We start from the raw sequence: 16,444 nt of genomic DNA on the forward strand, positions 1-16,444 counted from the left end.
CATGGTAATGTTCTTTTTCTTATATTGGGTGATAGGCCACAAGTGAGCATTTGCTGTATGGCTTTTATTTTGTACACATATTTTACAAATATTATTTTATAAGTATTCAATATTTAATAAAACTACTACAATTTTATATTGCCTTTCTATGTTTTCTCTATAATAAAAAGTTTTATAATTTTAACAGGTTTCAATTTCTTGTTTTTAACAGCAGCAGTTATAATTCAATATACATGTACTTCAAATAGTATTATTACTGTGCCTAAGTTAAAAAAAATTCTAAATCGAGCTTTAAGAAATCAGATATCCAGGAAAAATATAAGGGCAACTTTTGGAGTCAAATTTAGTTCACAACCCATTAAAATAAAAACTTCTTAATCTTCTAAGTAGTTAGGATATGTATTCATTTTTTACTCAAGATGGACATCAACAACAAATACCCTAATGGAACAAATATCTTCAGATCTTAATTTTACTGACAAACTGATCCTATTCTAAAGATCTGTCTCCCAAGCAATTCCACAACATGCAAAAGTATTTTAAAAACACTTTTAAAAAAGGCTTATTCTTATAGCTTACCTACATCTAACTTTAAGAATTTAATCGTTATACAAAACATGGGAATGCTCATGCTTTACCAGATTATTGTGGTCTGTATGTGGATTTTTTTGAAAGAGATGTGTTAAAAAACATTAAGTGTTTAGGGAAGATCTTTTTAAAAAAATATTTTGTACATTTATACCAAAAAAAAAGTTCTCCAACAGTGAAATACAATTGTTTACTATGGAAACTGATGAAACAATGATAAAAATCTGCTAAGTTTTATCTGTTTCCATAAAGTGAGTATTGCTGCCCAAATATACAGTGAGATCAAAAATAAAAATAATCTTTATACATGGTTACCTATGGAACTGGTTTCTAGATTGTACTTTCCTAGAACCTTGTATTTTGTTTGTTTTTCCAGCCTGAGGGGTTTATAATTAGGTAACAGTCTGAAATCTACCATCATTATCATTAACACAAAAGTACCTTTCAGAACCATTTTTGGTTCAAAAGGAAACAACCCTAAAGATAAAAATAAGTTTAATTATATATATATTTTCCCCACATATTAAAATTTTAAAGCTGGGAAAATTTTAAAGCCACACTTCTGAAATTCTCCAGTAAGAGTATATTTATGCTATTTTTTCCCCAAAGTAAAATCTCTTAGCTCTTCCTTCGAATTTCCAAGATTTTTAAATTGAAATGCAGCGACAGCAACACCAAAGATGCTCTTTCTTTCCATAAATTCATGGACAGTGTCTAATAAATTACCCTCCAACATTTTAATGTTACATATAAAAAACCAGCCCCAGCTATTATCCCAGCCACTATTATTTCAATTAACCTCCTCGCCCATTATAGTTTAGAGATTTAGTAATAATTTTCGTATCGTACACCACCTATTGTAAAAAACAGTAACCCAGTTAGTACGAATGTATATTTCTCGGCAACTTTACCTCTACGTCTAGCTTTACTTTTCGTCTTCCCCTTCTAGCCTAAAACTCTAAGGATCATGATCCTTTTTAAAACCTCAAATGAACTTCACAACTCAAATTTACCAACCGCGCTAAACCCTTAGACCCTTATTTTATACAATCATAATTCTTTAAAAGTACTTTAAAAGCCCTATACCTTTTTCCTTCATCCGTTAAGACTTAAGCTCTGACAACAGAGGTGAGGGGCCAGGGATAGTGTGAAATCTGAGGGAAGAGGTGCGGCGGAAGGTTAAGAAGAGTTCGTAGTACGACAAAAGAAAGCACTAGAAGGTTAGCTGGATGACGAAAACCGTTAGGCAGTGGGTTAGACTAGGTGCACGCGAAGGACCCAAAGGGGAGGGGCGTAACCTTTTGCCCTCTAGCCCCCCAACGCCCCCAAGCGACTCGAGCCCACCCTAACTGCCGCTCCTTGCGGCCGCCATTTTGGCGTAGTCCCAGCCCCGCCCCTCGGGTGCGCCTGGCTCCGCCCCCCCGCGGGCCGAGTACAGAAACAGGAAGTGGGTGTGCAAAGCCCCAGCCAGGTGCGCGGGCTGTCCTGCACTAGCACGGGACTTGGGGTCCAGCGCTCCACGCTACCCGTGCTGCTGCCCGGGGTTGCAGACTTCCCAGAAAAGTCGTGGAACCATGTCGAATGTGGAGAGTATCCTTTTCTGTCTGAAAAGCTGCTGCTAAAGCCTAGGGAACGGGGGGAGGGGAGAGGCTGGAGCCCTGGAAGGCGCCTGGTGGTCACCTTTTTTGGTCCAGTTGTGGAGGGGTGAGGGCACTGGCGTCAACTGGTAGGCTCCAGCAGCTTGGCTTTATTTTTGTGGGTTTTTTTTTTTTTTTTCCGACTAGCGGCTGCCATCCTAAAAGTAGGGAAGGTGGGACTACTTTGGGAAGGGCCAAAAGAGTACTTGTTTGAGAAGGTTATTGAGCGCGAATCCTCTCTGTGTGAGGGCTTCTGTCAAATGGCCTTTAGTGAATTGGTCGTCCTCTTTGAAATTGTTGGGAAATGGTGCGAGATTAGAGGCAAGGCGACAGGAATTTGCCAAAGGTTTGGAGCAGAGGTGTAGCTTTTGAATGCAGTGCGAAGACAAATAGCTTTTGTCTAACTGCACTTCTTGATGTTTCTGGACAGAAGTGACTGGTAATGAGGTAAAGTGCTTAATAGCAGCCCTCCAAACTAATATGATTGCTTGCTTGATAATCATCTGGTTTAACACATGAGGAAACTCATATAGTTCCTTAAAGCTATAAAATTCATCAGTTGCACCTGTGTTCCCACCTAAGAAATAAGGTTAGGGTTTAGAACCAAGCTGTATGTAGCCCCTAACTGGAGATAGATAAAATTGTTTTTCACAACTGAAATGTCGCTGTAGTTCATCCTTATTCCAGCGTTTGGTATTATAGAAAACAGAATATCTTGCCATTGAATGAAACTTGGAAAAATGATAAAATATGGGTAATACCTTTTGTTTGATAGCTCATGTTAGAGCTCTTTTGGCGTCATTAGTTTGTAAGCCTGAAATATGGAAAGACATTTGGTGAAAGGATTAAATTATGTAAGCTATACTGAGAATATTGCTAACATTATATCATGTGCAGGACTGGCCAATATTAACCAAGAATAAAATGTGAGCCCTTGAGGAGGGGCACAGATACGTCATTTCGTGAACAGAGTAGATAACTAAAAGGCCCATTTCTTGTTGCAGTTTAAAGGATAATGAAGGAAGTGTAGTTGTATTAGCATCCTAAAGGAAAGCACTGGACTATGAATCAGAAAATCAATTTCTAATCCTAGTTCCTTTTAAGAAACCTGTGAGTTAGGGCAAATCAGATAGTCTCTGTCATGCAAGGCTTACTCATCTGTAAAATATACTGACTGACCTGCCAACCTTATAAAGCTGTTGTGAAGATAAGAGGAAATGGAAATACTTACTAAATTATAGTTTTGAACATGCATTAAGTATGAGGAAAGACATTATAAATTCTTATCTCTTTTGCCAGAACCTTTGGAAGGGTTTGAGGTAATAGCTTTAAAAGTGGTTTTGTTTCCTACTCTAATCAAGTTATTTTTGCTCTGCCTAAGCCTACCCTCTGTGATTTCCAATGACAAGATAACTGGTTACTAATTTTCTTTCACTGAAAGGTATGTCTGTCTATAATCAGAGTTAATGGTACTGTTAACAATAGTTGAGTACCTAACAAAATGAATTATTAACTTTCCTTCAGTCTATCAAAAGAAATGAGGAGGTTTAACTTAATTCCTACCATCTGACTCTGATTATTTCTCTTGGTTCATTTATGTAAAATTTCAGACTTTTTCCTTGGAGTATAGAAGAGGAGAATGACATATGGACTCAGACCTGTCTTTCATAAACAACTTGAACTGAAACTTGAGTAACACTTATTTGTCACCTTTATAAAATGCAAACATTTCATTGTTATAAGACTGTGCTAACACAATTCAATTAGTGTGGTAATTTTGACTTCTGTCTTTGGAGCAATATTTGCACAGGGTGTTTAGGAACTAGGATTAGATTAACTATAGGAATGAAACAGTAGTAGAGAAATAATTAAGGATACATCCCTGTTCTGTGCTTTTTTTTATGTTCTTACCTCACTTCTGGTTGACTCATAACTCATTTTGTTACTGTTGGACTTAGCTCAAGCATGTTTCATTTACAGAAAGCTTTCCATTTTTCTAGTCTAACCTACTGTCCCCACCAACCTAGGAATCTGGGAGTGCCATTTCCCACAAGTTTCTACTCTGTGCTCCTTTCCCCCTCTGTTTTCCCCTCCTTTTTAGCCTTTCCCAACTATCATAATTGTATGTTTACTTATCTGTCTGTTCCATTAGACTGTGAGGTCCTGGAGAATGGGATCCTTATTTTTCATCTTTGAATCTTCATTTCCTTGCACAGCACTGGGCCCATAGTAGACACAAAATAAATAAATGACCTTTTATTAAGAGTTAATTATTAACATATATTTGAGTCTCTGCTATGGACTAAGCAGTGCTCCCAGGCTATGGCTACACAGAGGGTCATAAGATTCATCCCCAACTTTGAGCAGCTTTTGATCTAGTGGGTCTGGGACACAGATAGGTGGGGATAAATAACAATACAAGGTAACACATATTAACTGAGGTGAATGCTAGAACAGCAATTCTTTTTTTTTTTCTTTTCTTTTTTTTTTTTTTGGAGACAGAGTCTCACTCTGTTGCCCAGGCTAGAGTGAGTGCTGTGGTGTCAGCCTAGCTCACAGCAACCTCAAACTCTCAAACTCCTGGGCTCAGGCAACCCTTCTGCCTCAGCCTCCCAAGTAGCTGCGACTACAGGCATGCGCCACCATGCCCAGCTATTTTTTTTCTATATATATTTCTAGCTGTCCATATGATTTCTTTCTATTTTTAGTAGAGACGGGGATCTTGCTCTTGCTGAGGCTGGTCTCGAACTCCTGACCTCGAGCGATCCTCCCACCTCAGCCTCCCAGAGTGCTAGGATTACAGGCGTGAGCCATTGCGCCCAGCCAGCAATTCTTGATACCATGTGTGGACTTAATAAACTCTTGAAATTATATGCAAAATATTATATGTTTATATTTTTTTCCTTGGGGAGACTATAGCCATCATCTTTCTTCAAGTGATTCTAACCTGAAAAAAGTTAAAAACCAATGAAGTAGATAATTAGTACCATAGACATTCTTAGAGTACACAGAGGGATGTTCCAGACTGGTATCATTGTCCCCTTTTGTGGTCTGCTAGACAGCTGAGACTGTTATACGCAAAGCTTGCCAGCTACTTAAAAAATGTCTGTCAGCCATTATGAATCTTGTGAAGTTCTAAATCCTAAAGCAGAACTAATTACATATTAATCACTGTGGCTTTGCTAGTGTTGACAAATGTGATGTATTTTGACCAAGATATTAATATTTCAGATTTACTTTTTAAATTTACCTGACAGTTCTGTATTTTATGGCCTGGCTAGTCAGTATAATGTTGTGTTTTACAAGAGTATTATATGTAAGGATTATTTGCAGTTCATCATTTGATGTCATTTGAGGGCCAATTCTGAGAAATTCCCTATGAAAGTTAACAAAAAGGAAAGTAAGAGTTGAGCTGGATTTGAATTCCTCCTTGTTCTTGTATTCAGCAATTTTTCCTCACTTATCCATCTCTATGCTTCAGTTTCCACATCAGTAAAATGAAGGGGGTTGACAAATCATCTCTAAGGTTCCTTTCAATTCTTAGGACTTCACTGTGATTTTCTGATGACAAACTCTACCTTTCCAAAATGCACAAGGGATAATTAAGATGCTGGAAGCTGAAAAGGGAGAGAGTTGGACGCATAATTCCACTTCTTACCAAGTGCATGAGTAAACAATATATGGTATTGGTACTGCTGCTTTGTTCTGGGGAAGCTGCTAGTAGAACGTTTTTATTTCCTTCCTCTTACCTCGTCTTTTTCACCCTCTGCTTCTGTGTGCCAAGAGGATTGCATAATCCTGCTTTGGGCCCTGGGCATAAAATAACTTCTGCTGTACTGTGTTTAGATAACTTATTTTCACTTGGTGTTTTTCGACCCACTTCAGAGAGGCAGGCCAGGATGTGAAATTTCTACTGTGAATTTCTATGGTGAATTGAATGTTTCAATTTTTATCCAGGAAGCAGATTGAATTCAATTTTAAAACCAAGGCTTTTTTTCTATATATGCAATAAGTTGAACCCCAATAATTCTTATTTATTTAAAATGTAAAGCAATAATATATTAAGACATAGCTGATTTCCATCCTTTGCCTGTCAGCAGTGTAGTTGCAAATGAACAAAATTAGAATGTTTTAATGTTTTACAGAGATATTCAGACTTTTTTTTCAGACTTTTTATTTCCTGACTAACCAACCATATTGCCAAATTAGTATAGGTGACTCAGCGAAGTAATGAGGAGGTAACTATAAGAGTTCTCATTTACTAAACACCTATTGTATGCCAAACTTTGTGCTGAGGATTTTATATACATTTCAAATCCTCAAAGAAACACTGGGTGGACAGGTGGTATTATCCCCGTTTAATAGAAGAGGAAATTACAGCCAAAAAAAGCCACAGAGCTTGTAAGCATAAAGGATCTATCTGGGCCAGGCTCCAAAGTCTCTTCTGTTCACTTTCTGCAGTGCCTCCAGGACTTTCACAGCACAATTCAGTTATGTTTGATAGAGTTCTAGGGGTTTTGCAGAGCTACTTTTTCTACATACTGATATTCCACTCGAGATTTTGCTTTAAAAGGAGTTGGAAAAAACACGAATCTATACACTTGATGGAAAAACCTAGCCTAGATTCCCTTGAAGACAAGTCTGGTTCATAGACATTCCCTATTAAAAGGTATACCTATATGATGCAATGTTTTAATTTTTTTAAATTTCAATAGATTTCGGGGATACAACAAGTGGTTTTTGGTTACATGGATGAATTGTAAAGTGGTGAAGTCTTGGCTTTTAGTGTACCTCTCACCCAAATAGTGTACATTGTACCCAATAGGTACTTTTTTAATCCCTCACCACCTGTTTTAAATTTTGATTTTGTAAAATTGAAAGGAGGGGAATTGATACTTTCTGAAAATTTGAAATAATTGAAATGTTCAGATGATTGATTTCATTATTTATCGATCCCAAGGGCCAAGTGAGTTTTTTGCTTTTGCATGGATTTTGGCAGGAGGAGAGAAACCTATTGCCATTAGTGGAGATCTCTGAGACCAATTTTTCAGTCAGTGTTATTGTTTATATTAGCTGAAAAGCAAGCATAATGTTATGTGCTAAGCCTCACAGGGGCTGGATAAATCCAGCCCAGGGAAGTGAGGTACCTCCAGCTAAGAATCCTACTACCGAGATTGGGTATTAAAAAGATAGTGACTGAATGAGAGAACTAGGTTACTGCACTAACTCTGCCACTAGCTATATGAGCTCTCTGCCCTACCTGTCATTCTAAATCAAAACTTACTGACTTTTAATTGAATTAAAACTATAACATATTTTATGATTTCTTAGACTTCAATGTATTAACAACAGAGAGAGAAAAAGGACTACAGGATATAGGTATACAAACAGAGGTGACAATTGACAGCCAGATATCAGAGGAGGAAACAGAAAACTATCCATACATCAAAGAGCAGTTATTAACAGCTATCATGTGGATCCTGAGTGATCAGAAAACTGTATCATTTTATAGATTACTCAGTGAGAATGTAAATCATCTTTAAAAGTTGTATCAAAAAATTATTTTAAAATAATTTAAATATTTAAGAAGTGAACATGAACCTCAGCTTAAAAAAAAATTTCTCCTTATGTGGAACACTGTAGTACTTGGGAATTCTGTTTAAATAAGATATTAAAACTGTAGCAGTAGCAGCAATGGCAGCAATAGGAATAGTAATCAATTTGGGTCATAGGGAAAATTACTTTTGAAATATACAATTTCCTTTTGCAGCAAAGGATGACTGAAGCATCACTGTCAGATATATGTGTCTATTTAGCCCAGGCAAGTTGTAACACCAGTGTTTTTCTGATGATCAATCTTTTATGATAAGCCAGAGATCAAAACATTCCTAAGATCTAAAACCTTTCCTCTAACTCTTGGGTACTTTCTAGAACGAGGGCTTGATATTTTTAAATTCAGGTGTCTGCTATTCAAATAACCATCCTCTATGTATACTGCAATAAGTGGATGTCCTGTATATCGAAGTGGGGAAAATGGATTGCTGATGTGGAAAATAGTGGCATCAATTCAACTACTAAATTGAGCTGTGAATAAGAGTTGAAATACTATGCAATATTTTAGATATTTTAGTTGCATATAAATCCCTGGAGTGTTTCAATTTGGAGACATAACACTGGTAGAATAATCGCCTTCACTGACTTATCAGATTTAGTTTGGCAAAATCCTTGCTATTAAGATAGACTTTGGTTTTCTTTGCCCACTGAAAAGGGTAATGGCTGAAATATTTTATTTTTTATGGACTGAAAGTTTAGAACTGTTGAACAGTAGTATTTATTAACTTATGTAGAATGATTATGACGCAAAAAATCCCTAAAGGAGGTCTTTAGTAATCCCAGGCTACAGCACCTTGTGCTTCAGAGATGTTGGTGTCCCCGCAGTTCCCTGGCTCTGTGCCTTTGCATACACTGTTCCTCTGCCTAGTGTACCCTTTTTCCTCCCCTACCTGCTATACCTTCCTCCTACCAGCTTTCCTACTTTGAGACTGAGCTTAATTATCACTTCTTTCCAGAAACCTCTGAATCACTAGTCACTGATAGGTAGTCCTCTGTGGGTTCATATGCTTATACATATTTATACTTATGCTGTACTAAAACTGTTGGTAATCATGTCTCTTATAGTATAAGGTTGAGGTCAGGAAATTTATGCCCTTATTAATTTCTGAATATATAGAACTATTTGGAATAGGAGTCTGGTAAAAATTTGTACACTGTTATTGTGTATCTAGCCTCCTGATAGTTAATATTTCTTAAATTGAAAAGATCTTGGTTGATGTGTATGTTTATTTTCTGCTTTTATGGTACTGAATTGTTACTCTGAATTTATTAAAACAAGTATAATAATAGGGCTGTAGCTAGAGCTGCTAGTAATTATGATTTAATGAAGATTTCTATACTTTGTTGTACTAATCTTTGTTGCATTATATGAAGTACTTTTTGTATTTCAGGTATTCCTCCTGGCACCTGAAAGTAAGTTACTCTTTAAATTCTCTAAGCTACTTTAAAATTCCCTTTATAAGTACTCAAGAGTATAAAGTTTTAGACTGCTTTACCAAGTCACATATCGTTTCAAAGAGAAAATAGTACTGACATGAACTTAGAAATAATTTGATTATTTAGGAAACTGTTTATATAAGGCTCCTTTTCAAAAACAAACATGAAAAAAATGCCTTATTCTTCACTCTTACTTTCATATTGTTAAGATATGTACATATTAAACAATAATCATCATAAAATGAGTGATTGAGAAAATACCCATATAGAGGGAAACAGGTTTTGATTTGAGTTGCCATTTGTTGTAATATTCAAATCAGAATTCAGACTTATTTGAATTTTAGAAAGGCAATAAGGTACATATCCCATATATTGCGTTATACCTCTAATTGTGCTTGGGGCAGCACCCCATAATCAAACATGTGAACATTAGTGGGATAAATTAGAGATTATACATAACTTCCAGTTCAGATCAGGTTTTGTCATCAAATTTGTTCAAGTCTGGTCATGTTTTGTTACCAAATGTTATGTATGACTTTTAGTTTTCAGAACTTTTTGAATTTTGAAATTGTGGGTAAGAGATCATGAATCTATATTTGATTTTTATATATGTGTGTATCTGTTTATATGAATATGACAGCTGAAGCATTTCAGTATTTCAGTTTTCATGTGGAAGAGAACGCTAACTCAGTGGTTTCTAAACCTAGATGTGCATGAAAATCACCTGGTGAGCTTTTAAAAACCATCTGTCTCCAAGATCCACGCCATATCTACCAAATTGAGAATTCCAGGGATTGGGCCCGAATTCTGTATTTTTTAAAGTTTTATTGGTAATTGTGATACAGCTTGTCTGCGGTGGGGTTTCATGATCAATTTAAAATGGGAAAAAAAAGAATATGAAGTATTTTGTAAAGCTAAATACATTTAGTTTTAAGAGCTATTCCTTACTCTGAGACTTCCGTACATTTTGGTTGTTGATATATTCTTTCTTTTAATTATACTGAAATAAAAATGTTGGGGAACCTCTATGACATTGGTTTTCTAACTTTTATAGCAGAAGAGCCCGTTTATTCTGAATGAAATCTTATGTGAAATTCTAATATGTAACACAAACAGCATTCTATCAGTATTTAATATAAACTTATAAGTTTAAATGTATAACTGAGTCCTCTCGCCCAGCATCAGTGGTGCTTTTTTCCTCACAATTCATACACCATTGCAAAAATTCTTTTCTCATGTTCATTTACTTAAAGTCATTGAGTACTTTTGTTAAACATTGTATTAGGCTGATTATACAATGATGATAAGGACTAATCCTTATTCTCAGGGTGTCCATAGTCTAGTTGAATTATCAGACATGTAAACAGACATAAAATGAAGTACAGAAAAGTATATAACATGATATATAAACTAACAGAATATCAGAGTAAGTAGCTACTGTAACTGTAAACTGCAAATTAGTCTTTTTAACAGAGTATACTTAAAGTTTAGGAACAATATATGAAAATGGAGAGCCTTGGAAAGCAGCTATTTTATATTAAATTTGTATCAAGCACAAACAGGTTCAAGTTATAATATTGTTACACATTCCCGACAGTTTTGTCCATATACTAATACAGACTGTCCCCAACTCAGGATGATTTGACTTTCAATTTTTCGACCTTACAGCAGTGTGAAAGCAATATGCATTCAGTAGAAACCATACTTCAAGTACCCATACAACCATTGTTCTTCACTTTCAGTCCAGTATTCAATAAATTACATGAGATATTCAGCACTTTATTATAAAATAGACTTTCTGTAGATGATTTTGCCTAACTGTAGGCTAATATAAGTGATTTGAGCACATTTTAGGTAGGCTATGCTAAGCTATGATGTTTGGTAGATTAGGTGTTCTGTGCATTTCAACTTATGATATTTTCAATTCATAGTAGCTTTGTCTGGATGTAACCCCATCGTGAGTCATGGAGCATCTCTATTTAATATATATTTTTTTGTTTTTTCTTCTCATTTTCAAACAACGCTCTTTTTTTAAAAATATACAGTCTCATGGAACAAGGGCTATAAACTCCTAGCCTTTTATTCACAATCATGTAACTTTAATCTTATCCCCCCACAAAGTTCAAAAAAGAATAAAATAAACACCAGTTACCTAACTACTGGGTTTAAGAAATAAACATTACCAACTCATCTCCTTTTCCCCACCAAAGGTACCACTCTCTAAAAGTTGATGTTTATGATTTCTTTATATTTTACCACATGCATGTACATTCTTAAGATATAGCTATATATTGCATATTTTCAAATTTTATATGTGTGGTGTCATATTGCTATTTTCTTTTAATTCAAGATGATGTTTGGGATTCATTCATGATGGAATTTTCATTTTTCATTTCTATAGTTTTTTATTGTAGAAATATAGTACAATTAATTTATCCATTCTCTTAGTGATGGACATTTAGATTGTTTCCATTTTGTTCATTCATTACACAGTACTGGTATCACTTTTATACATGTTTCTTATGTAGACTGAGAACAGTTTCTTGGGTTTATACCTAGGAATGGAAATACTGGATTGCAGAATATGTATACTTTCAGTTTTCTATGTAGACATTTATATTATCTGAAAATAATGATGGTTTGATGATTTTTATTGTAATTCATATACCTTTTATTTCTTTTTCTTTTTTTATCATGCTTGCTAGGACCCAAGAACAATATTTTAATGAAACAAAAGAGTTAGAGCTGGATCATTTGCTTGTTACTGATTTTTAAAGGAATTGTAACTATTCACTATTAAGGATGTTTGCTGTGGAAGTTTGGTAGATACACTTTTTTGAGGGTAAGGGAGTTTTCTTTCATTCCTAGTTTGCTAAGAGTTTGGTAATGAACCATTCATCTGAATGTTAATTTGATGAATCCATGCTATGTTGAATTTTATTTAATATTTTTTCTTCATATATTGAAATTATCGTTTGTGTTTTTTTCTTTAATCTCTTAATGTGGTTAAAATACATGGATAGTTTTTTAATGTTAAACCATTTTTGCATTCCAAAGATAAAACAATCGTGATTATGAAGTATATTTAATACATTGCATGATTGCTAATACTGTGTTTAGTATTTTTGCATCTCTGTTCATAAGTGAGTGTAGCTTGTAATTGTCCATTCACATACACTATCGTTATATGGTTTGTGTATGGAAGTTCAGAAGTGTCCCTTTTTTGTGTGTTCTTTAGAAAAGTTTGTGTACGATAGGAATTGTCTTTTTCTTAAATAATTGGTATAATACACCAGTAAAACCATCTGGGCCTTTCCCTGTTGATATTTTATTTATTTATATAGATGTTAAAATGTTGTAAAACATTGAATCAGGAATTTGTAAGTATTCATACTTTTTTATTTTTGAGTTTGTTTCAGTAATTGTTCTAAGGTTGTCCATTTTGTCTAAGACTTCTGGTGTATTGCCATAATGTTCATGATTTATTATTTTAAAACATCTCTTCTGTATCTGCAGTTATTACTCTTTTTTTAATTTCAACACTATGCTTTCTCTTTTTCCTTAAACAGTTTCTACAAAGGTGTGTTAAGGTTATTAGTCTTTACAGAGAAATCAATTTTGGACCTTTTAATTCTTCATATTGTATCTTTGTTTTCCATTATTTTTTTCCTCTTAATTCTTTTCCTTCTTTCTGCCTTTATGGGGTTTATTCTATCTTTTTGCTGACTTTGTCAGATGAATGCATACCATATTAATTTTCAACCTTTCTTTCTCTCTAAATTGAGGCTTTTAAGGCTAGAAAATTTCATCTGAGTATGGCATTAGCTACATTTCACAAGCCACAGTCCACTCATTTCATTGTCACTTAATTGTAAGTAAAAAAATTTTCACTATAATTTTTTCTTTAACTCATGTGTAGATATAGTTTTTTTAAATTTACAAATATATATTTTAACAAGGCTTTTATCTCACAACAATTTTAGATTCTTACAGGAAAATTGTGAAGAAAATTCACATAATAACTAATTATTGAGTTAGATTAGACAGCAGATTTGCCTGATATCTCTTCTTCCAGACTTGCTTTATTGCCCAGTGCATGATGAGTTTTCATATATCTCACATACTTACAGAAGATGTGTATTCTCAAATTATTAAAGTAGAATTGGCTATAATTCTATGTGTAATTATTAAATTAAGCTTCTTAATAGGGTCATTCATAACTTCTATCTCCTTAGTTCTGTCAGTTAACTGAAAGTTTATTAGTATCTCCAAAGATTTATCAGTTTCTCTTTTGGTTTAATATGTGAAGCTATGCTAGAAGTACATGAAAATTTATAATCATTTCATCAACTTCTGAATTTACTTTTTTCATTTTATAGTGTCCCCTCTTTTTTAAATTCCTAATACTGCTTTTATGTTGTCTGTTTTGATTGATACTAATAAAGGTATACCTGGTTATTTCAGGATAGTGTTCATCTACAATAATCTTTTCTTTTTACATCTGACCTTTCTATATCTTTATTTTAAAGTCTGTCTAAAGCACATAGGTGTAATTTGTTTCATTATTTTCTTAATCCTGACATTTTGGGAATGTTTTTATTCTTTTATTATATGATTTTGATATGTTTTCTTTGTGATTCACTTCTCTTTTGCTGCCTTCTTTTGGATTTATTAAGTGGTTCACTCTATTTTTTTCCTCTAATATTTTGGACGTTACACATTACTTTACCAAGCATCTCCTAATGTTAGTGTCTTACAGAACCATAGTATAATTATCAACAAAAAGAAGTCAGCATTGCTACAATGTTAATAACTAAACCACAGATCTCACTTGGATTTCATCAGTATTTCTGCTAACTTCCTTTTTCTGTTCAGGATCCAATCCAAGATCTCACATGGCATTTAGTTACCATGTCTCTTTAGTCTCCTCCAATCTGTGACAATTCCTCAGTCTTTCCTTGCTCTTCATAAATTTGACACTTTTGAAGAGTACGCTGTTCAGTTATATCAAATGTCTCTCAGTTCAGGGTTGTCTGATGTTTTCTCTTGAGTAGATTGAAGTTATGTTTTTGGCAACAGTATGATAGAAGTGATGCTGTACCCTTCTCAGTTCATCATTTAGGAAAGTGTGTGATGTTAAAATGTCATAACTGGTGATGGTAACTTTCATTAAGGTGCTATCTGCCAGGTTTCACTACTGTAAAGTTATTTTTCCCTTTATAATTAATGTCTTCCATTAATTTGATTCTTTAATAGAAAACAAGTATAGAAGAGATACAAGTTATTTTCTCAAACTTTGTGACTAGCTTGTTTAAATATCATAATCTTATCTGATAAGTTTTATAATTTTGACATCTTGTTTGCAGGTAGTTATGTTGGAGAAATCACATTTTGAATAGCCTTAACCTATATTTTCAGAACACTTATTTAACTTGAAATTTGCTGCAAAAGAATTTAATAGGAATGCCAAGAAATGTGATAAAGAAGAAAAGGCTGAAAAGGCCAAGATCAAAAAGGTAAGACTCTGTCTCAAAAAAAAAAAAAAAAAAAAAAAAAAAAAGGTAAGGCAGTTTTAATATGTTTACTTTTTTTACCTCATGAAATGAGTGCAGTTAATCATGGAGGAGTGTTTAATTATATACAATTTATTTTACACTGAAGAAAGATTAGTTATTGGCTTTGGCATTCTAAACTAAGTAGCTATTTAAATAAATTATCCTACATAGTTAATAATGGCTCTGTATATTACTATTTAAACATTTATTACTATTTATTTGTGCAAGTATGGACTGTAAGACTGAGTGCAACTATGGTTTTACTATACTATTCTTTGGTTTATAGCTAAAACCACTCTTACTATGAAGCATAAAGCCAATTTATAAGAAAATATTTGACATTTTTTGGCCGGTTTTAATTTCTACATGTTATATCTAAACATTACATAGCATTAATGTATATTGTAGGTTGTGTATTTGCTAGGATAATTCACAGAACACATATGTAGTTGTACTCATAGCTATGATTTATTACAGTAAAAAGACACAGAGCAGAATCAACAAAGGGAAAGGGTGCATGTGGTGAATTCTAGAGCAGAGGTCCCCAACCTATGGTGGATTGTATAATTATTTCATTATATATTACAAATGTAATAATAGAAATAAAGTGTACAATAAATGTAATGTGCTTGAATCATTCCAAAACCACCCCCCCCATCCATGAAAAAATTGTCTTCCGTGAAAACAGTCCCTGGTGCCAAAAAGATTGGAGACCACTGTTCTAGAGGATCCAGGCTTGAGCTTCCAAGAGTCCTCTCCCAGTGGAGTAATACAAGGCTAGTTTAATTTCTCCAGCTAGTTATGACCACATAGGTGAACCTTCTCCTGGGCCTAGGAGTTCAGGGTTTTATATTGGTAGTCAGTGATGTCATGTAGGCACTTTCTGCCTAGCCCATACCACAATTCCAGAGCCCCAGAAGGAAATCAGGTGTTTGGTGTAAATCACCATCATTTGTATAAACAGTTAAAGTTCAGTGAGCCACTCTTACCAGTTCTGAGAACCCTCTGCAAATCTCAGTGCCTAGATGCCAGCCAAGTGCCAAACTTTCAAGTAGGCCTTTCTAAGTATAGGAGTCTCAGGCCTGATATGGTAATTATTTTCTGTACATTTGTGTTTATAGATTTTATTTTTAATATTTTATTACCTTAGATATTCAAATATATGGTAATAGCATATATCCAATCCATGAATTGAGTCACTTTGTGTACTTTGTCTATACTCTTAATTTAGAAAACTTGACAAGAAGAAAACTTTTAGTAAAGGAGATGGAAGTACTTAGGCTGAGTTTAGAGAAAAGTAAACTTAAAGATGATGTATTAATATTAGGATTATCCTTTTCTGAAAACATATGCCCAAGTATTGCAAGGAAAAAGAAACCCTCCCAAAAATTTTTGGCCTAATATTTTTGTATACTGAGGAGTTTAGAAATAATCAAAAAATGGTTTTTGAGATTTCAGATCTTAGGCAAACATAGCAGTATTAAAGCACGCAATTTTTTTCACCATGTATAATCCGAATTAATATTTTTTATGAAAACAGTTGACTGACAAGGTATAGTGCTTCCTTATTGTGTGTGTCTAGTGCATTGTGATTCTACTCTTCCTGATACACAT

At 34.2% G+C, this 16,444-nt stretch overlaps 1 protein-coding gene across 1 annotated transcript in view; it reads left to right on the forward strand.

Annotated features, from left to right (window-relative positions):
• The first annotated feature begins 2,066 nt into the window (after positions 1–2,066).
• The window catches only part of LOC138378950 (charged multivesicular body protein 1B2-like), a 55,080-nt gene continuing 40,702 nt past the window's right edge, over positions 2,067–16,444 (forward strand). The window contains exons 1-2 of the mRNA XM_069464247.1: positions 2,067–2,178; positions 14,694–14,791. Coding sequence (XP_069320348.1) covers positions 2,163–2,178; positions 14,694–14,791 — 114 coding nt within the window. The 5' untranslated portion in view covers positions 2,067–2,162. The remainder of the gene's footprint in view (positions 2,179–14,693; positions 14,792–16,444) is intronic.

The sequence above is a fragment of the Eulemur rufifrons genome, chromosome 30 (assembly GCF_041146395.1).
Source record: "Eulemur rufifrons isolate Redbay chromosome 30, OSU_ERuf_1, whole genome shotgun sequence".
Lineage (NCBI taxonomy): Eukaryota > Metazoa > Chordata > Mammalia > Primates > Lemuridae > Eulemur > Eulemur rufifrons.